The sequence below is a fragment of the Thunnus maccoyii genome, chromosome 2, assembly GCF_910596095.1.
Source record: "Thunnus maccoyii chromosome 2, fThuMac1.1, whole genome shotgun sequence".
Lineage (NCBI taxonomy): Eukaryota > Metazoa > Chordata > Actinopteri > Scombriformes > Scombridae > Thunnus > Thunnus maccoyii.
In genome coordinates, this window is record NC_056534.1 from 1,187,384 (window position 1) to 1,212,490 (window position 25,107).

The 25,107-nt window shown below is 42.2% G+C and overlaps 1 protein-coding gene across 2 annotated transcripts; it reads left to right on the forward strand.

Annotated features, from left to right (window-relative positions):
* On the forward strand, nt 1-23,706 carry LOC121907133 (atlastin-2-like). Of its 2 annotated transcripts, XM_042426528.1 has the most exons (14): nt 1-167; nt 7,170-7,450; nt 9,194-9,328; nt 10,068-10,172; nt 10,318-10,368; nt 11,585-11,641; nt 11,901-11,993; nt 12,092-12,230; nt 13,144-13,271; nt 15,664-15,720; nt 16,391-16,462; nt 16,721-17,152; nt 19,352-19,366; nt 19,909-23,706. In XM_042426528.1, the coding sequence occupies exons 1-14, from the start codon at nt 107-109 to the stop codon at nt 20,017-20,019; spliced, it is 1,737 nt and encodes a 578-aa protein (XP_042282462.1). In that variant the 5' UTR covers nt 1-106; the 3' UTR covers nt 20,020-23,706. The 2 variants fall into 2 exon arrangements, with proteins under 2 accessions (XP_042282462.1, XP_042282471.1); XM_042426537.1 differs by lacking the exon at nt 19,352-19,366 and having other exon boundaries at nt 5-167.
* The last annotated feature ends 1,401 nt before the right edge of the window (nt 23,707-25,107 follow it).

Consider the following 25,107-nt stretch of genomic DNA (forward strand, 5'->3'; position numbering starts at 1 on the left):
ACACCGCTCTTTAGGACCGCGCGGAAACCGCCAAAGCGCTGATCCTGTGACGTCATGGCAGTCTGCCGATCTTATAATACATCCATGCGCTCAGCAGTCAGGAAAGATGGCGGCGGAGGAGAGCAGGTTGAAGCAGCGGAGTCACAAAAACAGCATCTTCACAGAAGGTAATGACACATTTGTCCGATGATAGAATGATGTTAGCGACGCGGCAGGAGACCGCGCGGTTTTTCTGCTAACGCGGCGTCCGTCGCTGTGTGTTTTACGGGACATAAACGTTCTGAGATGACGCTGCAGGCAGAATAATCGCATCCTCTGTCGTCCCGCGTCCCGCTGCGTCCGAGCGGAAAAATGTCCCTAAAAACAGGTTTATCAACGCTGACGGTGACGGGGGGCAGTGTTTGAACCGACACCGGTTAATCCCCGCTGTTCATTGTCATAAAGCAGCCAGTTAAGCGCTTTGTTAGCGTTAAGCCGCCCAGCTCCTCACCTGCCGCTCAGGGTTTGTTATTAGCGGCGCGGCTAACAGCTGCTAGCCGCTTCCAGCTGTTTCTTCTTTGTTCTGTTTCCAACATCTGTGTAACGGTCCTGTCAACAGCTGTTTAACGGTCCTGTCATCAGCTGGTTAACGGTCCTGTCAACATCTGTTTAATGGTCCTGTCAACAGCTGCTTAACTAGGGCTGGGTATCGATTCACAAGGTCCCGATTCGATTCCCGATTCAATATGGATTCGGTGAAGGAAATCTCAGTTACAATAACAATTTTACTTGTATATAAAAGCGATTCTCAGAGAACTAATGCTGTAAATTACACAAGGAACCGTCTACCTGGTGCATTATTAAAAATATTAATGTTTACATGAAGAATTGACCCCAAAGCAGTTACATGAATGTACTTTTTATTTAACATGAACACACAACATGGTGCAACTCTACAGACTCTACAGTCAGTGAGTCCTGAGTGATCAGATAAGTGTTTTCTTTAGTGCAGCGTATAAACACCATTAACCATCATCATCAGCACAGATCAGCAGGCAGCCAGTGTAAATAAAGTGGCTACAAACATACTTACTGTCATGTAAACATCAATAATACTTCAGGGAAACACACACTTTGCTGTGATTGTCTCAAAGCTTTTGTTGCAACAGGCTTGGCGGTGCCTCAGCGAAGCGGCTCCCGCCATGTTCAAACGAGATCTGGCCACGAGATCTCGTGCACAGCGAGATCCGACCACGAGAAACCTGTGAATCAAACTGTAACCTATAAGCTGGCGGTGCAGCTGTCGTCTGTATACAGTTACCCTTTGTTGAATGAGCAGAGTGGCTCATTCAACCAGTTCACCTGCTTGTTGTTTTGTAAACACACAGTATGTTCAGATATTGTGTAAACTGTGCGGTCGCCTGGTTCAACCAGTCTAGAGTCTGTTTAACTTGTGACCATCAGTGTGATACTGCGGTGAGATTCAGTGATTCCCTTCAAACCAGCAAACATTTAAAAAGATGAAAGATGAAAACTTCCTGTTTAATTTACATAACGTAAGACAAGAAGGAGCAGATGAATATATACTGTGTTGAACGTTCAGTTTAATTTGAAGGCTTTTACGAAGACACCTACATGTTTTGTTTGTGTTTTCAGCTGCCGTCACTATGACAACCACAACATGTTCGGCTGAAAGTCACCAGTTAACACGGTCACTCATTAACTGAAACACCGGTTGACTCGTAATAAACAAATGAAATATGAATCCTGTTCAGAGGTCTGGACAATTAAGACAAGTTTACTTTCTTGTTGGCAAAGTTTCTCAAGTTATTTCTTTCAACTGTTGTCAGAGGCTGCTGCGGTGGTGGTGCGGTGATCTAGTGGTAGTGGTGTGGTGGTGGGAGTGCAGTGCTGGTGGTTTGGTGATGCGGTGGTGGTCTGGTGGTGGTGGTGCAGTGATGGTGGTTTGGTGGTGTGATGGTCTGGTGGTGGTCTGGTGATGCGGTGGTTGTCTGATGGTGGTGGTGGTCTGGTGGTGCGGTGCTGGTGGTTCGGTGGTGTGGTGGTCTGGTGATGCGATGGTGGTCTGGTGGTGATAGTGCAGTGCTGGTGGTTGGGTGGTGTGGTCTGGTGGTGTGGTGGTCTGGTGATGCGATGCTGGTCTTGTGGTGGTGGTTCGGTGGTGGTGGTGCAGTGGTGGTGCAGTGGTGGTCTGGTGGTGGTGCGGTGGTGGTGTAGTGGTTCGGTGGTGGTGGTCTGGTGGTGGTCTGGTGGTGGTGCGGTGGTGGTCTGGTGCGGTGGTGGTGGTCTGGTGGTGGTGCGGTGGTGGTCTGGTGGTGTGGTCTGGTGGTGTGGTGGTGGTCTGGTGGTGGTGGTCTGGTGGTGGTGCGGTGGTGGTCTGGTGGTGTGGTGGTGGTCTGGTGGTGGTGTGGTGGTGTGGTGTGGTGGTCTGGTGGTGGTGTGGTGGTGGTCTGGTGGTGGTGCGGTGGTGGTCTGGTGGTGGTGCGGTGGTGGTCTGGTGGTGGTCTGGTGTGGTGGTGGTCTGGTGGTGGTGGTCTGGTGGTGGTGGTTCGGTGGTGGTCTGGTGGTGGTGTGGTGGTGGTCTGGTGGTGGTGGTCTGGTGGTGGTGGTTCGGTGGTGGTCTGGTGGTGGTGTGGTGGTGGTCTGGTGGTGGTGGTTTGGTGGTGGTCTGGTGGTGGTGTGGTGGTGGTGTGGTGGTGGTCTGGTGGTGGTGGTCTGGTGGTGGTTCGGTGGTGGTCTGGTGGTGGTGGTCTGGTGGTGGTTTGGTGGTGGTCTGGTGGTGGTGTGGTGGTGGTCTGGTGGTGCGGTGGTGGTCTGGTGGTGTGGTGGTGGTCTGGTGGTGGTGGTCTGGTGGTGGTGTTGGAGGACAGTGTCTCAATCACACATCAGTGATGTTTAGTGAGCTGTTATCGGATCCTTTCAGCTCCACAAGTCTCTAATGTGACATTTGTGTTTTTATGATTCATGGCAACAATAAATAAATTTAGCGTTTAGTGTCTCTGTTTACACAAGTATCACACAACCAGGGACGCAGTGATGAACCAATTTCACTATTAACTGCGTTTTAAAACGTCACAGTTTAGTGTTTCTGTTCTGAGTCTCTAGAAAGGGACATAATGGTTCATTATTTTACTATGAACAAAGGTTGTACTGTGAGCAAAATTAAACAAAACAAGACAGTTGTGTTGAAAAACAAGTCTGTAGGCAGTGTTCAGGTCATGCTAACCCAGTGTTGCTAACGTCGGAGCTAACCTCCTTCACTTTTCCAGCAGTTTTGGGAAACAACAGACGAGACTTTTCTTGGTCTCGAGAAGCTGCAACATGAATTAACTGAACATTTACTGCCAGACTGACGACTTGGCGTTCACCGTCACTTTTCTGCCGCTCGCTCTCTCACTACGCTCACACATCGCGCTCTTTATTCCTTAAAGCAGCTACGATCCCAAGAGTTTCCCAGACAGACACACAAAGGTTGACTCATGTTAAATATTATTGGTTATTTGGTGTTATTTTTTGGCATTTTGGCCTGTACAGTTATGAGGGGAAACGCTGCCGTAGGTGCAACCAGCTGACTGCAGCTGGAACCTGGTCTATCAGCTGAAAATACGGCGCTGCGACGAGAGCGACTCCTCTTATTTATGCGTCATTATGACATCAGCTAAAGGAGACGAGAAGTGTTCTGACACCGTCACCGAAACACCTTAAATTATCAGTGACGATTAAAAATTAATTAAAGAAATAGGCACGGATGACAGTCGATGATAAAAAAACACTTCAGTTTATTACCTACATTAGTAATATTTTCCCCTGGAGATCAATAAAGTTCATCATAATCTTAGAAATCAATTAAAGTCATTACTTGGCATTGATTATTTATTTTCATCTCTGCTGCAGAATCTTTTGAAGTGTCTTCAAAACAAAACATGCAAACTGATTTTTTCCTCAGATTATAATCCCTGCATGCGTCTGCTGCCACCTGTTCACTTCATCATTATTATCAAAGCCGTGTGATTAGTCGGCGAGCAGCCTGTAAGGTTTCCTCGCTGGCTGCTGATCAAACCTCTGGCTCGCCGCTGTTCTTATCAACACCACAGCTGCTGGAAATGTTCTCAACCGTCAAGTTTGTCAAATCAAAGCAGAAAGCTGATGAACTTTCTCCTGCTGTAACAGAAACATCATGTGATCTATACGTAACTGTACATCAGTGCTGCACGATGAGGAAGAACTGGCTCATGCTGTGTCAAAGCAGAGTCTGGACTACAGTTTGGTGTTTAGTGTCTCTGCTTACATGAGGACGGGATGCTCTGGGAGAGGCTCTCAGCATCCTCTCTCACCACATTCACATTTGCTGCAAACTGTTCTCGCTGCTGCTGCTGAATGAGGGATAGTCGTTTTAAAGTAGAAGTCATGAGAGATGCTGCTGTGAGTGTTTTCCTAACAACACGACGTCCTCAGGCCAGTAGGTCAGTCCGTCTGAGAGCTGAGCAGGACTGTCTGCTCTGCTGAGGGTGTAATGACGGAGTCGCTCTGCTGTGAGGACGTTTACCAGCCAGATGAGATCAGATAGCAGGAATCCTGCGGAGCGTTAACACATGCTTACTCACCTGCTGTATCAGTAAAGCAGAAACACACGACTACAAACAGGAAGCACCAGGTTATAATCAGCTGACAGACGGATGTTTCCCATGGTAACCACACACACGTAGCGAGGTGTTGGTTTCACTGGAGCCGACGTGAAGCCTCTTTATGTCAATCCTCTCCGTTCGGAGTCAGGAACGATCTGGAAACTTCCCGCTACCTCGGACACAAGCTGCACACTAGGGCTAACGTTAGCTACTTTAGCTAAGTTGTGCTAACAGGGCGGGCACTGACTCAGTGTGAGCCAGCTGTCAATCAACACCCACACAGCAGACATCAAAGCTACTATAAGTCTTCAAATCTTATTAACGGAGCGATAAAAATGACCTCCAGCACGTTTATTAGAGGCCAGAATGACTCGTTGAAAACAATGAGAGCATTTCAGCCTCCAGATGTTGCAGCTGCTGATCAACATCTGGTCAACACAACATCTTATGATCTGAAGTCAAGCTTTGTGTATCGTCCAGTTAATTGTACTGATATTAAAACAGACCTCAGTGACTCATTGATTTAATTTGATTCATTCAGTTTAAAATGAGGGAAACGAATTATTAAAACAGTCACAACAAGGTTTCATCTCTCAGTTTGTCTTCTTGTAGACGAGACAAACAGAGAAAGTTTAAAACAGTTAATTGATTCTAGTCTGACAGTCTGTTCTGTCTGGTTCTGACAGTCCACAGCTCACGGGATGTATTTTATTTCTAACGCTGACAGTCTGCAGCTCTACCGTCTAAAGAAACGTGATGTTTCAATTCTGCATTTTGCAGGAAAAAAACCAAATCGATGTGATGAGTTAAATGTCAGCGTTTCATCTGAATCTCTTTGTGATTAAAATCTCAGATTTGTTCTTTCAGCTTCTGACTCTTTGAAGCCGTTGTGTGAACGTTATCTGGAGGTTACATTTAGTTTCACTAACAGCTGGAACCTGTAAATGTAAAACACAGAAAGGTTCGTTTATCCACCTGTTGTGTCATGTGATCACATCCAGACATCACAATGTATTCTATTCATATTGTTGTCATGTGATGTTTGTGGGTTTTCTGTTGTTGTTTATATTAATGTATTAATGTTTAAACAGTTTCCATTTCGTCCCGTTATATCGTTCACATCTTCCTCTGGATGATGATGATGATGATGATGATGAGGTTTATTTTTTATGGTCCTGGTTTTGGAGGCGTCACATGTCCCCGACCAGCTGACCTGAATGAAGACGCTGTTTTCTTCCCATGATGCCTCAGGCTGCTGGATCCCATGACAGCGTCTGAGTGAGCGCCGTCACGTAAACAGAAGGTCACAGGTTCAATCCCTCAAAACATGATCTGCAACTACTTTCATCATCGATTAATTAGTTCATTAAGTCGTTTTTAAGTAGAAATCCAAACTTTTTTTTTTTTGTTGAACCTTTTAGAAATCTCAACTTATCAATCAATAATCAATCAGATGAATGGTATCCAGACTGTGGAGCGGTCAGATGAAGTCAAAGTGAGTCAGAAACATGCGGACTGCTGCTTAACATCGCTGCAGATCAGTGAAGTGTGACTGCTGCCGTACAAGGAGAGCTGAAAGGTTCTGTCTATTTACTGTAAACCTCCTGCCAGCACCGCCATCCCATAATAGCCCTCCTGTTGGCTGAGCTCCTGTGAAGCTTCACTAACTGGAGGAGGTCAGGAGGAGCCGCCGCCGCTGTCGCTTCTGGAGTTTATTGATCTGTGGGGGGGAAACTCACTGCTGTGGGATTAAAGTTGTGTCATAAAAAAAATCAACAAAATGTCCCAAAAAATCAAAGAAAATATTGAAAGTGATTAAAAATAAACTGAAACCAAAAACCAAAAACTGAAGATGAATCCTGATGAGTGATCAGATGTTTGACTCTTGTCTAGTTTTATTCTAAGTTTTGCCTTTGAGGTCATTTCTTTGGGTTTCGGTTTATTTTTATTCATCTTTAGTGTCGTTATTATTATTATTATTATTATTATTATTATTATTATTATTATGACACATTTAATCCCATAAACCACCAGAACTGCTGCAGCGGACGAACATGTGACCATTTGTTGTGTTTCTGTGTTTTAGTCTGTTGAATCATCGACTGAACTGATGAACTGAGACGATAATCAGCAGATTAATGATCGATCATTGAAATAATCATTAGTTATTAACACTGTCATTAAAGTGTTTATATTATATTGAGTCCAGTGCTACAGAACTGTGACGTCAGCTTTACTCTACATATAGAAGTTATCAGCAGGGTCGCCGTTATTGATTAATCGTTATGTCTATAAAATGTCAGAAAATAGTGAACAATTGTGATAAAGGTTGACGTCTTTATCAGTTTTCTATCATGAACGACACTCGAAGCGTTAAATGTTCACATATGAGCAGCTGAAACCTCTTTTTGTTTCTGTACATTCATCTGTACAATAATCTGTAAATTAATCTACAATAATCTACAATAATCTACAATAATCTACATTAATCTACATTAATCTGTGTAAGTTCCTCTGTAAGATAACTGGTGTGTTTCTTCTCAGGAGGCTTTAAACGGGACGCCTCCCAGATGAGGTGTGAGGAAGAGGAGGACCTGCTGGAGGAGGAGGAGGAGGAGGAGGTGGTGGGCGTGGCCCGGCCGGTGCAGATCGTGGTGGCGGACGAGGAGGAGCACTCGTTCTCGCTGCAGGAGGAGGCGCTGGAGCGGCTGCTGCTGCAGGAGGAGGTGCAGGACCTCAACGTGGTCGTGGTCTCTGTGGCCGGAGCTTTCCGGAAGGGCAAGTCCTTCCTGCTGGACTTCATGCTGCGCTACATGTACAGCCAGGTACACCAGCCGCACGCCGTCCTCTCACCATCACCTCGTTACCCACTCGTCTGCAGATTATTCTCTCCAGTAATCCCACAGACGTCTTCAGATGTTCAGTCGACTACGATGAAGGAACCCGGACAGGCAGCAAACTCTCGCCACCAAACGTTTGGCGCTTCAAGAAATGACTTAAAACAATCAATTATCAAAATAGTTGCTGATTAATTTAGTTTGAATCAATGAATCGACTAATCGTTGTCTTCACTACGGCTGTGCTGCGGCGTTATACGAGCTGCAACCATCAGCTGATTCATTGATAAATAACTGATCAATCAGCAACTACGCTGATGTTTGATTGAGTCAAACATTCAGCTTTTATAATCGTAACAATTTGCTGCTTTTATTAGTCGTATGTGATGATAAACTGAGTCTTTAGACTGTTGATTGAGCAGATACTTTAAAAAAACCAAACAGTTAATTGATGAATCTAGAAAATGATCAACAGATGAATTGATTATGAAAACGATCGTGCTTGTCTGATCACTTGTTGTTGTGATATTTTGACTTGTTTGTGGGTTTTTTCGGGAGTCAGGATGAATGTTTTCACTGCTTCACTGGAACTCTTTGTGCTGACAAAACAAATCCTGTCAGCTGCTGACGGAATCAAACCTGCAGCAGGAAATAAATGCAGTTAAGTGTAAAAAAAAAAAAAAAAAAAAAAACATGTTGTGGAGGAAACTCTGTGACTGTGACTCGACCTTTGTCCGTGTTAATCTACGGTAAGCACTGAGGAACATTCTGGAGGGTTTCATCTCTCTGTAAAGAGGATTTTAGGTCGGCACAATGGCGGCTCTGTGGCTGGGCCTCCACACGGCTCACCGCTGCTTATTCCACACATAAAGGCCATCTTTATGCATGGAATAAGCCCCGCCCCCTTCCCCCCCCACACACACACACACAGGTCAGGTGACGGTAGGGTCTCTGTTAACACAACTCCCACACAGCCGCATGAGTGAGAGTTTGGAAAACTGCAGCTCAGACGTTTCCAGGACCCCCATACTGGTAGTCCTCCATGTTTTAGCTGATTAACTACAAATCCTGGATTGGTCGCCATGACGATGTATACCATGAGACGGTATACATTTGTCAACAGGTTTGTTTTCTTTAAACCATCATATGCAGGAACTTGGTGGAATAATTCTACTTTGTTTACATACATGACAAAATATTAGGAAGACACCAGTAAAACCAGCAGCACCCAGTACCATCCAATAATAAACATAAAGCAGAATTAAAAAAACTGAAAATGTATAAACGTTGTAAAGGTGGAGCCGCTGTATTACACAGGTGTTCCTAATAAAGTGATCATGTTACATCAACCAGCAGGTTTTTACATTCATGTGCTTCCAGACAGACGTTAGTTAAACACACACAGAGAGAGAATCCATCACAGTCAACGTCTCAGTTTGTGTTTAAAGTTCATCTAAACGAGGATCCTCCAAACTCACAGCCTGTTTAGTGTCTGTTCACCGCAGCTCAGCACAGAAACACAAAGAGAGGGTTTTAAACTGACTGTAACCTTGTAAATTTGCCTCGTATTCTGTCATTTCTACAGGAAATTAAAATAAGACGCTGATGATTGAACTGTTTCTGCAGCTTCAGACTGAACATCAACCAAGTTCTCTGTTGTTTTAACTTCCCTCTGTTATAACACGTAATACTGTCAGTAGCGCTGACTCTTCTCCTCCCGTCTCTGTCCAGTCGACCCGTCCGTGGATCGGCGGCGAGGACGAGCCTCTGACCGGCTTCACCTGGCGGGGCGGCTGTGAGAGGGAGACCACGGGCATCCTGGCCTGGAGCGACGTGTTCGTGGTGGAGAAACCAGACGGCTGCAAGGTCTGTTGACAGGGCCGGATGTGAGGCTGCAGCTTTAAACTCCCACTAAAAGAAAAATCTAAACTTTCTTCATGTAGTTTGTTTATAGAAATCCCAACTAATAACAGGAAATTATAACTCAACATGGAAAAATACAGAACAAAGACATAAACTATCATTACAGCAGGAGACCAAATAATTAATGTTTTAAATCTATGATATCAGTAATAAAACAAACAGTGCAGGTTCACAAAGAGAATTAATCATCAAAACATTAAAATATGTTCTCTGTTATTAATAAATCTCACTAACTGTATCTGAGATTTAACTAAAAAAAAACAAATTTGTGTGAATTTTTGCTTGTGAATAAAGAATTTTACAATTAATATATAAATGTACCAATAATGTAGTTGTTTGTTTCTTAAGCATTTTTATATTAGCACGTAATATCACAAATAGAGAGAACAACTGAGCTACCAATCCCATCCCATAATATAGAAAGAATGTTTCTGAAGGTCTGAGTCAGTTTGATCATGGACACTGTTTATATGCTTCCTGTCATCTCTGTTGTGTAACAGCTGTTTCATTATTTACAACATGTCCGCTATCACTTTAATCAGAGAATCAACCTGAAAATTAATGAGTTGTTCATATGACAATAGATTCACTCGTCTAATAACTCTGATAGAAATAAAATATTGTAGTTAAACCAGTAAAACTGACTTTTTATTGATTGTAACGTCGCTTGTTGTTTCTGCAGGTTGCAGTTCTACTAATCGACACACAGGGGGCGTTTGACAGCCAGTCGACCATCAAAGACTGCGCCACGCTGTTCGCCCTGAGCACCATGACCAGCTCTGTCCAGGTCAGCTGTTCATTCCTGTCGTGTGTTTGACCAGCACATCAGAAGCTCATAGAGTCAGTCTGATAGTAAAGTCTGGATGCTGTACACGTGTTAAACGAGCTCTGACTGACGAAGGCCTGTGTGTTGATGAAACTGTGTGTTCCAGGTCTACAACTTGTCCCAGAACGTCCAGGAAGACGACCTCCAGCACCTCCAGGTCAGTATCGGCCTTCCAGGACGAGTTTACAAACTGCTCACATGAGCATTTTTAGCTCTTCAGTAGAAGAAGAAGTGAACAGTTTTCACAGCAGACATGTTGACTTGTCAAAGCAGGAGAAGCACAGATGCAATGAACAATGAACTGATCTACTAATAAGTATTGTGTTTGTATCAAAGCTTGATATATCTTATTAAAAACACGTCAGTGAGTCACACCGCTGCACTGGGTCACATGTTCCTTCATCATGAAGAGTTTGGTCACGTTAGTTTGTTTAGAAACGGCTCCAAAGACTAATAACAGCATCACGTTTTCAGTCTCTGAAGAGTAGTTCTGTGTAAGGCAGACGCCACTGAGCACGTGCAGGAATGTGGTTCTGTTTACAGCTTCACTAGCTTGTTCTGCTACAGATCACAACCTCTGACTCTTAAGTTCTTTGAGAAACGTATAAATTAGCACAACAGGCTTGTGAAGCTGTTTGTGTTGTGATCGTGTTAATCAGCAGAAACATCTTTCTACCTTCAGTACTGATATCTATAACGATCTGTTTCGGCCTGTCAGAGCAGCTCGGTGCTGATCTGTAATCACAGAAGTTCCTGCAGCGTTTCTGTTAAAGCTCATGTTGTTTTTGAAGATGTGAGTGAAGAGGACCATATCAGGTGTTTGATGATGCGTTCAGGTCAGGATTAACTGCTGAACTGAAACCAGCAGGCAGCCATATGAGGCGAAGAGCAGCTCAGACAGAAATCCCTCCAGTGGAAAGTTCTCTTCTATCTTTGGACCCAACTGCACCTCAGAGATCATCTGCCAATCAAACAGCGCGACCGGGACTGACTGTCGATGCAAATCAAATGTGCAAGAAGTCCTGATGTTGGACTATTTTTACTCAGACTTTTAGCAGAAAGTTGAAAAGATTTAAAGATTCTTGCCCTGATCTAGTGTCAGCTGGAACTGGGCAACAAACCTGCAGCCCACTTCTTCTCCTGCTGAATCCAAACAAAAGCGATCTTTATCTCTCGCTGTGCAGCAGCAAAGAGCTTCTAAACAGCGAGTGTTGAGAGCAGCAAATGGAAAAGCTCTCATGGACCGGATGAAGCTGCATCACAGTTACAGCAATCAGGATGAGCACACATTTGTTCAGATACTGATTGAGCTTTATGACTGTGTTGTGGTGTTTGATTAGATTTTAAACTGAGTGGTTGTTTCCTCTCCGCAGCTCTTCACTGAGTACGGACGACTGGCTATGGAGGAAGTCTACGAGAAACCCTTCCAGGTATCGTCTGCTGACCTCAGAATATTCAGGATATGAATTTATTTCAAATTCAGTCATCAAACAGCTAAATTAAACATTTGTAAAGACTGGATTCTTTCAAATTTTAAAGAAATTGAACAATAAGTAAGTAAATATTTTTAGGTTTATTATTGTAACTTTGGTATCATTTGATTTATGAACCAATCTAAAGCTTTGTTTATCTTGTGCTTCAATGACTTGTGATCCTGGATCAATAACCTGAATGTGTCCGTCTGTTCAGACTCTGATGTTCCTGATCAGAGACTGGAGTTACCCCTACGAGCATCCGTACGGTCTGGAGGGAGGACGGAGCTTCCTGGAGAAACGACTGCAGGTGAGTTTGACCAGTCCAGCTGTAAGCTGAAGATTCTGTCCGTCACCATCAGGCAGGTGTTGACGTGTTGACATGTTGACATGTTGACGTGTGTTCAGGTGAAGCAGAACCAACATGAGGAGCTGCAGAACGTCAGGAAACACATCCACTCCTGCTTCTCCAACATCAGCTGCTTCCTGCTGCCGCACCCAGGCCTCAAGGTGGCCACCAACCCTCACTTTGACGGGCGGCTCAGAGGTGAAAGAAAACAACACAAACTCAGCAGCCAGTCAGAACCACCAGTCAGCCAGTCGAACCACCAGTCAGCCAGTCAGAACCACCAGTCAGCCAGTCGAACCACCAGTCAGCCAGTCGAACCAGCCAGTCGAACCACCAGTCAGCCAGTCAGAACCACCAGTCAGCCAGTCAGAACCACCAGTCAACCAGTCAGAACCACCAGTCAGCCAGTCAGAACCACCAGTCAGCCAGTCAGAACCACCAGTCAACCAGTCAGAACCACCAGTCAGCCAGTCTAACCATCAGTCAGCCAGTCGAATCACCAATCAGCCAGTCGAATCACCAGTCAGCCAGTATAACCACCAGTCAGCCAGTCAGAACCACCAGTCAGAACCACCAGTCAGCCAGTTGGCCAATCAGCCAGTCGAACCACCAGTCAGCCAGTATAACCACCAGTCAGCCAGTCGAACCACCAGTTAAAGTGACAGTAATCCTGATTTCAGCAGCACATCATGTAATGATTGAAAGTGAAAATGATGCAATGAAACCAAAGTCTGAAACATGAATTAAACATTAGAACATAATCGTAGGTCCATAAATAATAATAATAAATAAAGATCAGACGTCATTAAATGTTGATTTCTGGTATTTATTAGCTGTAGTCTATAGAATCATGATCTCAGTTGGTTTAAAGTCAGTCTAACAGAGCGACTGATCAAACATTAGGATGAATGAAAACAGGAAGCTCACAGAAGATCAATAAAAGGTCATTAAGTACAGTTTCTGTCAGGTGATTGATTATGATCTGCAGGTTTAGCAGCCTGATCTCTGAACTATGTTTTAGACCGTCATCTATAATCTATAACCTCACGAGTCTAGACATTAACTCAGTGTCTGTATTGATAATGTCTTAATTTATCCACGTCTGTCTCAGATATTGACGAGGATTTCCAGAAGGAGCTGGTGAGTCTCGTCCCGACGCTGCTCTCTCCAGAGAACCTGGTGGAGAAGGAGATCGGAGGAGTGAAGATCACCTGCAGAGACCTGCTGCACTACTTCAAGGTGACTTTATTTACTGTGTTTCTTCTTCTTCTTCTCTGAAGTGATGCACCAAATCATTTTCTGGGTCCATAACTTTAAATAAGTCATTTTCTCTAAAGTTGGTTTCCAGTGACCTTAAATATCCCGAACAAATAAAACTTCCCCAGAAAGTTCCAGTGACTTTCACAAACTTGTCTTTAAATGGCAAAATATCAATATAAGAGAAAAGAATACAATCTGCTATTTTCAGTCCAAACATAACTTTATTCTTTCCATCTAAAGTCCTGGTTGAAAGCTCTGGGAAGAGCTAGTAGGTGGTTCCCTCATCTCAGCTATGATTCATTAAAAAGAACAACTATTTTGATGATAGAATATTTGTTTTGATTCCAGCTTGTTAAATGTGAATATTTCCTGGTTTCTTTAGTCTCTACGACAGTAAACTGAAGAACTTTGGGAAACACTGATAGTTGCAGCTCTTTGTCTGTTGGATGTTGTCTTTGTGTAATTGGGGCCCAAGTCCAAAGGGCGAAGGCCCTCTTGTATTTCATGTGTTTATGAGGCGATTTCACAAGAATCGTACTCTGACATTCTCCTCTGAGAGGGAGAGAGAGAGAATAGGGGGGGGGGGGGGGGGGGTTGAATGCAGCTCATTTTTGTAGGATACAGCAGAAAGGCCTATATACATACAGTACATTATATACAAACTTTGTATGAAGTTTGGTGTTATTATCATTTATTTTACAATAATTTTAGGTCTTATATGTATAATTCAGTAGTGGGGATGACCTATGACGGGAAGGGAAAAATGGAGTGAGGGTGACAGTTTAGTGATAAAGTGCTGCAGAAAAATACCATCAAAACTAAAATTTGTAGCTCTGTACTGCAGTTTTTCCTTTATTAGGACCCGAGCACCTAGCGGTTCGCTCACACTCTCCATTCAAATATATGAGTATCAGTTACTTATTGTCTCTACACACCTGACAGTACACATGTCAATCAAACTTTGACCAGGTCATGTGGGTTAAAAGTCTTTACTTTTCTAAAAATAGACTTGATGAAAATTAGGAAATTAATTTGTTTTACACACAAACTCATCAAGAGTTTTCAATTTACTAATTGAAATTCAAGTGAATGGGCCCAAAACTTGCATGATTTTGATGACACAGGTGTGAGCGAGACAGACATGTCTCACCCTGCAGGAAATTCTCATCCTCACACCGTTGAGATTTGATGTTTCGCCATGACAGAGGAAGTTGCTATAACTTTATTGTAAATGCTCCAGTCTGCACCAAACTTTACATGTTTGATAAGAGTCCCGGCCTGAACACGTCTACATGACAATATTCCATCTGTGATGCAAACTGGCTGAATAGCGCCCCCTACGCACAGCAGCCCCAGCAGCAGGCAAAACAGTGGACAAAGGAAGTGATGTTTATCTCCTTCTTGCACTGTCTGAAAACATCTACATGCCCGTCACAGAAGCCCTTCGACTGCGCCGCGGCCCGACGTGCGCAGAGGCGCGAGGGCCCGTTCAACGCTGCTTATTGTCTGTGTTTTCCTTTGGTTTGTCTCAAACCTTCAGATATCTGCTTGTTGTTTTTGGTCACTTGATTATTATCATTATCGATTAAACTGTCAATCATTTTCTTGATTAATCGATTAGTTGTTTGGTCCATAAAATGTCAGAAAATAGTGAAAAATGTTGATCAGTGTTTCCCAAAGATGACGTCATCAAATGTCTTGTTTTATCCACGATGAAGATCTTCAGTTTACTGTCACAGAGACTAAAGAAACCAGAAAATATTCACATTTAACAAGCTGGAATCAGAATCAATTATCATAATAATTGCAAACTAATTGCTTAATTGATAATTTGTTGCAGTTCAAATAAACATTAAGAGTTCTTGGTAAAAAGACGTTTGCATGTTGTTCTAAACTTCTGAGTTTGAGGCGTTTTTAATAATGAAAAGATCAACATCCGTCTGCTCAGAGAACATACACGGTCCAAACCAAAACTGAACATTTAAGATGATAAAATATGAATAAACTGAGATTTGTGTTGTTCGTGTATAATATATAATTTATCTAAAAAGATTAGATCTGATATTTTACCACAAACTGTTGAAACTGGACAGTTTGTCAGTCTGGAGGAAGAAAAGATAGAAAATTACCTCCATTTAGTTTTCTTTTGTCCTTTTTTACTGGCAAACATCACACATGAAACATTTCAATGAACCAGTTATTAGGAGAAAGTCTGAGAGAAAAAGACATTTATCAGAATAAACTGTAGAGTTGTAGCAGATGTTTTCCACATAAACATGTTATTTTAAAGTATATATGAATGTAACAGATCCGTTTATTTATTACCAGATGAATCAGACAGAAGTAAAAACTAACTGCTGTTGTGTTTCAGGCCTACATGAAGATCTACCAGGGAGAGGAGCTTCCTCACCCCAAGTCCATGCTGCAGGTCAGTTCATCATCATCATCATCATCGTCATCATCACTGTTAAACAGCTCCGCCTACTGGACACTTTACATCATGACATCTTATCAGACGGTGCTCCAGCAGCAGCTGAAATAAAATGAAATGAATTGTACCAGTGATCATTTAATCAAAGTGAACATCGTTGGTTCTGTTCTTTTTACAAACTTTAGTTTTCTTTGTGTTGAGACTCTGAGCCAAAAATATTTACTGTCTTTTCATTGATTTATTGTTTTTTTTTAATGCCAAAATGTTTTTTACGTTCCTCTCTGAGTGTCTGTGAGGTTAAAACTATAATGATTTGATATCATATTTATCAATACTTGATTGAATGTGTAGTATTTCCTGTTTCTGACATAATTTACATTAAAACAAGAAGATGTAACTTTAGTGTAACAGCGTCTACTGTGGTTGGAGTAATTAATTACAGAGTAATGACAAAACAGTAGAATAAGAACGCTAACATTAGCCACATTAGCTCCCTCTCATATCAGGCTGTAAAACAATAAGTGAGCTTCACCTTTTATTAACAACAGGACGACTGCGATCTTTGTTTTTCTATTTTAAATTACAGATCAATAAATCCATTAAAGACACTCTGCACTGATCTGTGATGATGTGCCATAATGAATTTGTCGTGTCATCTGTTACCTAGGCAACAGCTGAAGCCAATAACCTTGCAGCTGTCGCTGGAGCCAAAGACTTATACAACAAAAGCATGGAGCAGGTAACGCATCACTTCCTGTTTACTGATGTTTAAAGGCCCCTCCAATCAGAAACCAGCGTTTGTTGTTGTTCTCTGTGTAGTTTGTTCACCTTAAATCTCAGTTTAACACATGAAGCAGGATTTGTGACATCACAACTAGTTTGATTTTTACATGAAGGAGACGATGTTTTAAGGATCTGGAGGTCTGGAGGGATCGTTAAGCTGCCGTCTTTTTTGTTTTATTTCCTCGTGTTAACTTCCCATCTCTCCTGGTCTCAGATCTGCGGCGGAGACAAACCCTACATTTCCCCGACGGAGCTGGAGTGTCGACACGCGGAGCTCCGACAGGCGTCGGTGCGACACTTCCGCTCCGTGAAGAAGATGGGCGGCGAGGATTTCTGCCGCCGCTACCAGGAGCAGCTGGAGGCGGAGCTGGACGAGGCCTACTCCAACTTCAGCAAGCACAACGATGGCAAGAACATCTTCTACGCTGCGAGGACGCCCGCCACGCTGTTCGCCGTCATGTTCGTCATGTATGTGGCGTCGCTGGTCACCGGCTTCGTGGGCATCAACTCCGTGGCCACGCTGTGTAACCTGGTGATGGGCGTGGCTCTGACGGCGCTCTGCATCTGGGCTTACGTCAAATACTCGGGAGAGTTCCGCGAAGTCGGAGAACTCATCGACCAGGTGGCTGAAACCCTCTGGGAACAGGTGAGAACACGTTAACCTGCTGACACGTCTCTGACTCCACCCGTCGCTGCTTCACGTCACAGTTTAGAAAAAATAAAGAATTTTATAAAAATACTAGGAACATGTAAAGGAAAAGTTCGACATTTTGGGAAATATGTTAAATCTCCTTCTGCGTGAGAGTTGATGTGTCTGTCATGTCTGCGGTAAACATGAAGCTAGCTTAGCTTAGCTTAGCTTAGCTTAGCATAAAGACTGGAAATGAGGGGAAACTGTTAGCCTGACTCCACCTAGCAAGACAAGTTTAGTTGCTTTCAACAACAAGTTGATTCAAAGTACTTTACATAAAACATAAAAGGCATCAAAACAAAATGTAAAAGAAACACATTTAAAAACAATTAAAGAGTTAAATAAATAAAAAATAAGGTAAAATAGAATAAGACAGATAAACAGGAGGGTAACAGTTACAGAGCAGTGAGAGATGTGAATAATTATTTAATAAAAGGCGCAAACAGAAAAATCTGCAGCTGTAATTTAAAGAATTGAGACCTGATCCAGACCTGATCCAGACCTGATCCAGACCTGATCCAGACCTGATCCAGACCTGATCCAGACCTGATCCAGACCTGATCCAGACCAGCTGAGAGTCTGGATGCTTCATAAACCAACAGCAGTGTTTTTAAAATCATTTCTTTGTCAGACATGAAGCCGGTGTAAAAGTCTGAGAACTGGACTGATGTGATCCTGTCTCCTGGTCTTAGTGAGACCTGAACCTCTAAAGCTAATTTACCCAACAGACACGAGAGTCGACTCAACCTCAGTCCAACTGTTCCTTTAACGCTTCGTCTGTGTCACTTAATGATGATTTAATGAGACAACAAACAGCCGAGTATCAAACTGCAACATTTAAACTGCTGCTAACAGTTATTTTCATTATTGATTATTTTCTGGATTAATCAATTAGTTGTTTGGTCCATAAAATGGTGAAAAATGTGGATCAGTGTTTCCCAAAGTTGACGTCTTCAAACGTTTTGTTTTGTCCACAACAACGATATTCAAAGAAACCAGAAAATATTCACATTTAATCAGCTGCAATCAGAATGTTCAGTATCAAAAAAAGTTGGCAATTAATTTTCTGTCGATCAACTGATTGATTCCAATAATCGTTGCAGCTTCAATCAAACGTGTCAAACAACAAACTGAGTGTTGATTCTTTGATCAGATGCTTCCTGATTTAAACTTTGTTCAACTCTTATTTCAGTAAACATTAAACACTGAAGCACTTTGTTATATTATACTATGTTTAATATATTATATTATATTGCTTTTAATATTCCTCAAGATAAAGTATTGTTTTGGTATCGGAGCTGAAAATCATGTTATTAAATTTGAAATAATATTCATCACTGTGAAGAAACTACAATTTGAAAAATATAAAGAGAAAAACAAGTCTTCATTTCTCCCTCAAAGCTTCTTTCATTCACTTCTTTCTGTTTTCAATCTGATACTTCAGACTCTGCACCGACTCTAAAACAACACTTTACTTTAAAGGACGAGTTCACAGTTTTTCAAGTCTGTCGTTAAACCAACAGTCATCAAATGAACATTAAAGCTGTTTTTCTTGCTGTAATCATTCCTCCTGTTCATACTGACCATTAGAAGATCCCTTCATAATGACCTTACAATGGAAGTGATGGAGGACAAAATCCACAGTCTGAAGCTAATATGAAGCTTCAGCGTCCAAATGAGTCAAATCAAGTAGATATCTTTCAACGTTACAGTCTTTTTAGTGCCAAAGTTCCTCTTTTTGTTACTGTACTTCCACCTGCAGCTCAACAGGGAAACACTGTCCGAGGAAACACAAAGAGGGAATTTGATGCTAAAAAGACTGTAAATGTGTCAGATATCCACTTGATATGACTAACTCAGACTGATGAAGCTGAATAGAAGCTTCACACAGACTTTTAAATGACTGTGTGGACACACTGTGGATTTTATCCTCCATCACTTCCATTGAAAGCACATTTGAAGGATCTTTTAATATCCAGTATGAACAGGAGGAATGATTACAGACACCTGACTGCTGGTTTATCACACTGGGAACACTGGGAACACTGGGAACTGGTCCTTTGATTCACTTCAACTGCATGTTTCTATCATCCTTCGTCTTCCTCTTTTCTTCCTCTAATTCGTCCTCTTTGTTTTATCTCTCAATGCTCGCAGAGGACTCCACGAAAGGTGAGTTCAGAACCAAAGTCCAGAGAACCTTTACTGGTTTATTTTTAACAGCTGTGGGAGTTTTGGCACCATTTTGCATCAAACACCAACATCAAACCTATAAGAGTCAGAATTAGAGATGCAGAGACATTTAATTTAAGACATTCAGACTGGATGAACCTCACTGGATCAGCTGAAAGCCTCCACAGGGGGGCGCCAGAGAGCTGGAGCTGAGCAGAGATACTCCTCAGAGTCATAACACAAACCTCCATAACTTCCCTCAAAGGGAGTGGACCCAAACCATGCCAGCATAACAGAGCCCCCAGACCCCCTCACTGTAGGGGTCCAGCATTCAGACCTGGACCAGGTTTTCCTTTAACTGTCTCCCGTCTGTATTTACAAACTTAAAGTAATGAGATGCATTTAAAGGACATGTTTTCCTTTTCATAGAAACTTTCGATCATTTTATGTTTTCTAATCTGAGTATTTAGGAGCTTTTTTTTGGCTCTTTCAGTTGACCTGACCTCTTCCTCTTCCTCTTCCTCCTCCTCTTCTTCATCCAGGTTTTCTCCAAACTCTTCGAGGTGGCCCGGAGTCGAGTCTCGTTGGGGAACCTGATCCCGGTGCCGCGGCCCCGACTCGCCTCAAACAACAACGTCAAGAAGAAAAACTAGCAGCTCCCCTTCTGGGCTCTGTCATGTTTATCCCTCCTCCTCCTCCTCCTCCTCCTCCTTCTCTTCCTCTTCCTCCTCCTCCTCCTCCTCCTCCTCACCACCTTCTGCTCGGTTGTGAAACGACGTTTTTCAGGTGGTTTGAGACGTAAGAAGCTAAGTTTGTTTCCTAGACGACGGTTCCTCGCCGTGCTGGCGGTAGGTTCAAGGACTCGCTGTAGACCCAGACGCCGCGGTGTGATGTATTTTACTTTTTGTCAGTGGGCGGGGTTAAGGTATATATTGGTGGGCGGGGCCATTATTCTATCACAGAGTGTCATCCCAGGTGCGTGGGCGCCTGTCGGATGGCGACTCGACATTAATGATTCCCATTTATGTGAATGTATGAATGAAGAGCATGACCACAGATCCTCCACGCTTTCTTTCTTTCCTCCTCCTCCTCCTCCTCTTCCTCCTCTCGTCCTCGTCAGGTTTGTTTCTGTTGCCAGGCGGCGGCGGCGGCGTGAGGAGGAGTCACGACCAAAGTTTACAGCTTTACTCAGACGTAGAAACACCGGCAGGAAACTGCGGCTGGCAGAAGGTTTGACGTTTGCTTTCAGGGAAAATTTACGGCTTTTTCTGAATTTTCCAGAATCAGAAACTCATGGAAGTTAAATTAGTTCAGTCGAAAACACGCCTGCAGCTGTGAGACTTTAACTCGGATCCGTCAGCAGTACAAGCACGGAAGCTCATAGTCGAACTCGTGTGGGTAAATATTCACTTAGCTGTTCCCAGAGCTTTCGAGCATATCCCACAGCCTTCTTCAGCCAATGGAAACTTCTTGCTCAGGTGTCATCACGTACAGGATCAGGTGGGATACGGTCGAGAGATCCAGGAGTAGCTGACAAAGAGTTGAGAATATTTAACACAAACAAATGAATAACTCTTCAAAGGAAAGATGGAGCATCTATGAGCTCGATCGGTGACCTCAGAAAGGTCAAACTGTATTTTTTTAACTGTTTCTCAGCAGCAGGTAAAGCACGAAGAGCCGAGAACAAACATATAATAATAAACATAATAAACATTTAATCAGTGAGATCATGAACCTGCTGCTGGAGAACAAGTCATTTATGTTCTTCATGTTTTTCATAAACACGGCTGAACTTTACACCATCATGACTGTTAACAGGAAGCAGCTCAGATGTTTAATAGTTCAATTAACCAAAATAAAAAAGAAGTTTAATGAAACATGTCGGCAGTTTTTTAAAAGATTCTTTGACCATAAAATCTAAAAACATTCGTATATAAAGTATATTTTCACTCTGCAGATTCCAAACAAAGATCGTTCATCTCAACATGTTACCCAGAATTCAAAGCTTTACAGACTCGATGGTTCCATGAGTTCATCTGACTCCGAGAGCAGAATAAACGTTTCCCTGAAAGCAAGCCGCCCTTCACAGAGAGGACTGACTCGGTGTCTGTGGTCGGTGATTTATTTTCTTAGATCGGTTATCACGAGATCACAGCTTTGATTATTTTGTATGTTTGAGATGTTTTGAGTTGTGACTCCATCATGACTTCCAGTATTTACCTCTATTTTGTGTTTCTCATGTACTTTTTAAAGGAAATCCTCTTCTTCTCTTTCTCTCTGAGATGTTCGGATGGGTATCAGTGCTGTTAGCTTAGCTTAGCATAAAGACAGGAAGCAGGGGGAAACCGCTAGCCGCGCTCCGTCCAGACGTCAGAAATACACCTGCTAACACGTTGCACCTAGTTTGTGTTTTTTTACTTTTCTGTTTGGATGAAACGGTTTGTGGTTTCAAAGTTAGATGTTGAACTATTTCTAGATAACAGAGCATCTAATAATAATAATAATAATGATACATAACATGACGATCTTTGAAAAACCCAGAAGGTCGTTCAGTAACACGAACTGCAGACTCTTTGAGCCATCTGGATAAAAAATATATATTTCCAGCTGCGACTGTAATCAAGTAAAACAGGAACATTATTTTGTATGAACATGCAAAATATTGAACAGAAACCTAAATATAAACAAATATATCTGATAATAAAGTTTATTTTGCTTCATGTACAGAAAGAATAAGCTCGTGTGTCAGTTCTGCTGTTGTTCTAGAAACTGTTGAAGATCTTTTTTTTTTTTTTTTTTATAGTGCAACAAACATTTTTTTTATCCAGATGTTTGAGGATGTTTATGGCAGTTATGACATTTGGCTCTTAGAGGATTTGGGAAATATCTCCAGAACAGCAGTTTGTGGCTCTTTAGTGCTGTGAAACACTAAAGAGCCACAAACTGTTTTTTTTACTGTTAAACAATAGAAACCATATTCACATTTAAGATGAGTGATTGCCGAGACGATTCGAGGCAGTTTAAGATTTACACTCAGTCTCTGTGTGGACGGACGGCGGTCGCTCTCGCCAGGAGGAACGAAATCTGAAGCCAACAAGTAATGAAACATACAGTTAATTAATCGATACAAAACCTTAGATTACGTTCATCAATGTTTTAAACTTCCAAGGAAAAAATTATCTTTCTACAACAAACAGCTACAGTTTGGTTACTGTTACTCACAATGTGAATCTGACAGAAGAACTGCGCGGATGGATACGCTGCTGTTTGTTAAGAAATAGTTCCACGCCTGTAAAAAACACAAACATTTCTGTTTGGATCAAACAAACAAGGTGTTCGTCAGTGAACTGTAGAGACGTTGGCAGGTGTATTAATGAACTTCAGACAGAGCCAAGCTAGCTGTTCCCCACCTGCTGCCAGTCTTTATGCTAAGCTAAGCTAAGCTAACCAAGCTAACTCTCACAAAGACAAAGAATAAGAAGATTTCACAAAATGGAAATCAGGCGTCTAAAACGAAAACGTTTCCATCTTTAATGTTAGTTTGTGTTTCAGAGGAAGAATCGATCAAAGCTTTTTTAAATAGTTTTTTTTTTTTTCCTGTGTTCAAGTTCAGCTGAGACGTGTAGATAATATTTAATTCTGTTATTTAACTCGAGTGTTGATCCTTGTCTGTCCTCCTGTTTTTTTTAAAGCACCAGAAGCCGTTTCAGTAAAAAACACTAAAGAGTCGAGCTGGAGGCCGAGGCGACGCTCGATTTCTGCTGTTGCATCACCCGCATAATATGAACACTTTGTGAAGATGGTGTCAGAGTTTCAGTTTTTAAAGCCAAAATCGGTGAATCGGATGAATTAAAGGTTCATTCCAAACGTGACCTCTGATGAGCCGAGAGTCCGGCGGGGTCGGAGGTCACCACGTTTTCTTTATTTAATCATGATTCCATCCACATCATCACCACTGTGTGCTTTTTGTTTTTGTACAGTTTAGTTTTTTACATCCACACATAGGGCATGTGTATGAAATATACATATATAAATATAAATTTTCTAGACCTTTTTGTAGCTGGAAGAACAACGGTTGGGTGGTAGACCAGATTCAGCTCACTGGATGTAAAGGAATGCTTTCGTGATTTGTGGATATGTCTAATAAATTCCTTTTTTATATATATATTTGTAAATTTAATCTGACATGAGCACTACGATTTCACCCCCTGCTGGCAAAGAATGTTTATAATCTGGATTATTTTTTCTTTCTTTTTTTTTTTTTGTCTTCTGTTGCATTTTAAAGTTATTTTCGTTAATTTATTTTTCAATACAATATTAAACCAAACTCCTACAACACAGAGTGGTGTGGCTCCTTTATTTTATAATTGTGCAGATGTTTAAATGGATCTTCAGCGCTGTCCGGAACTATGGAAGCCCATTTCTGCCAAAAATGGAAAAATTTAACTTTCAGATTCAAACTGATGAGATATTATCTTACAGAAATATAATTTTGATTCAATATCTTGTCATTTTGATTTAGCATGGATGTTTTGGTATTTGTCAGCCCTTAAATTTCACTTTCACTTTTTTTTTAAACATTCTTGGCAGTAATGAGCTTCCATAGGAAGCTAAATGTTTCTATAAATCAGGGATGTTTGGAGTTTAGGTTTGCTAGATCCTAAGGTGTTTGTCATGGAGCATTTTGGTTTGTTAGCTAAAACATCTGCTATGTGTTTTAGCATGCTAACAAATGATATGCTAACCTTAGCATGCTAGCAACAAGAATGTATGTTACTTTAGTGTCTTTCCTGTTTTATGCTAATGTTTGTTATTACATTAAAATATTCCATAGGTAACATTAGAAAAGTAACGTTTTTGTGCTAATAAAGGCTAATGTCAGACTGCAGAGACTAAAGACTGGACTCTGGATGTGGGACAGATGTTCAGACTAAAGACTGGACTCTGGATGGGGGACAGATGTTCAGACTAAAGACTGTGGACTCTGGATAGGGGACAGATGTTCAGACTAAAGACTGTGGACTCTGGATGTGGGACAGATGTTCAGACTAAAGACTGGACTCTGGATGTGGGACAGATGTTCAGACTAAAGACTGGACTCTGGATGGGGGACAGATGTTCAGACTAAAGACTGGACTCTGGATGGGGGACAGATGTTCAGACTAAAGACTGGACTCTGGATGGGGGACAGATGTTCAGACTAAAGACTGTGGACTCTGGATAGGGGACAGATGTTCAGACTAAAGACTGGACTCTGGATGGGGGACAGATGTTCAGACTAAAGACTGGACTCTGGATGGGGGACAGATGTTCAGACTAAAGACTGTGGACTCTGGATAGGGGACAGATGTTCAGACTAAAGACTGTGGACTCTGGATGTGGGACAGATGTTCAGACTAAAGACTGGACTCTGGATGTGGGACAGATGTTCAGACTAAAGACTGGACTCTGGATGGGGGACAGATGTTCAGACTAAAGACTGGACTCTGGATGGGGGACAGATGTTCAGACTAAAGACTGTGGACTCTGGATAGGGGACAGATGTTCAGACTAAAGACTGGACTCTGGATAGGGGACAGATGTTCAGACTAAAGACTGTGGACTCTGGATAGGGGACAGATGTTCAGACTAAAGACTGTGGACTCTGGATAGGGGACAGATGTTCAGACTAAAGACTGGACTCTGGATGTGGGACAGATGTTCAGACTAAAGACTGGACTCTGGATGGGGGACAGATGTTC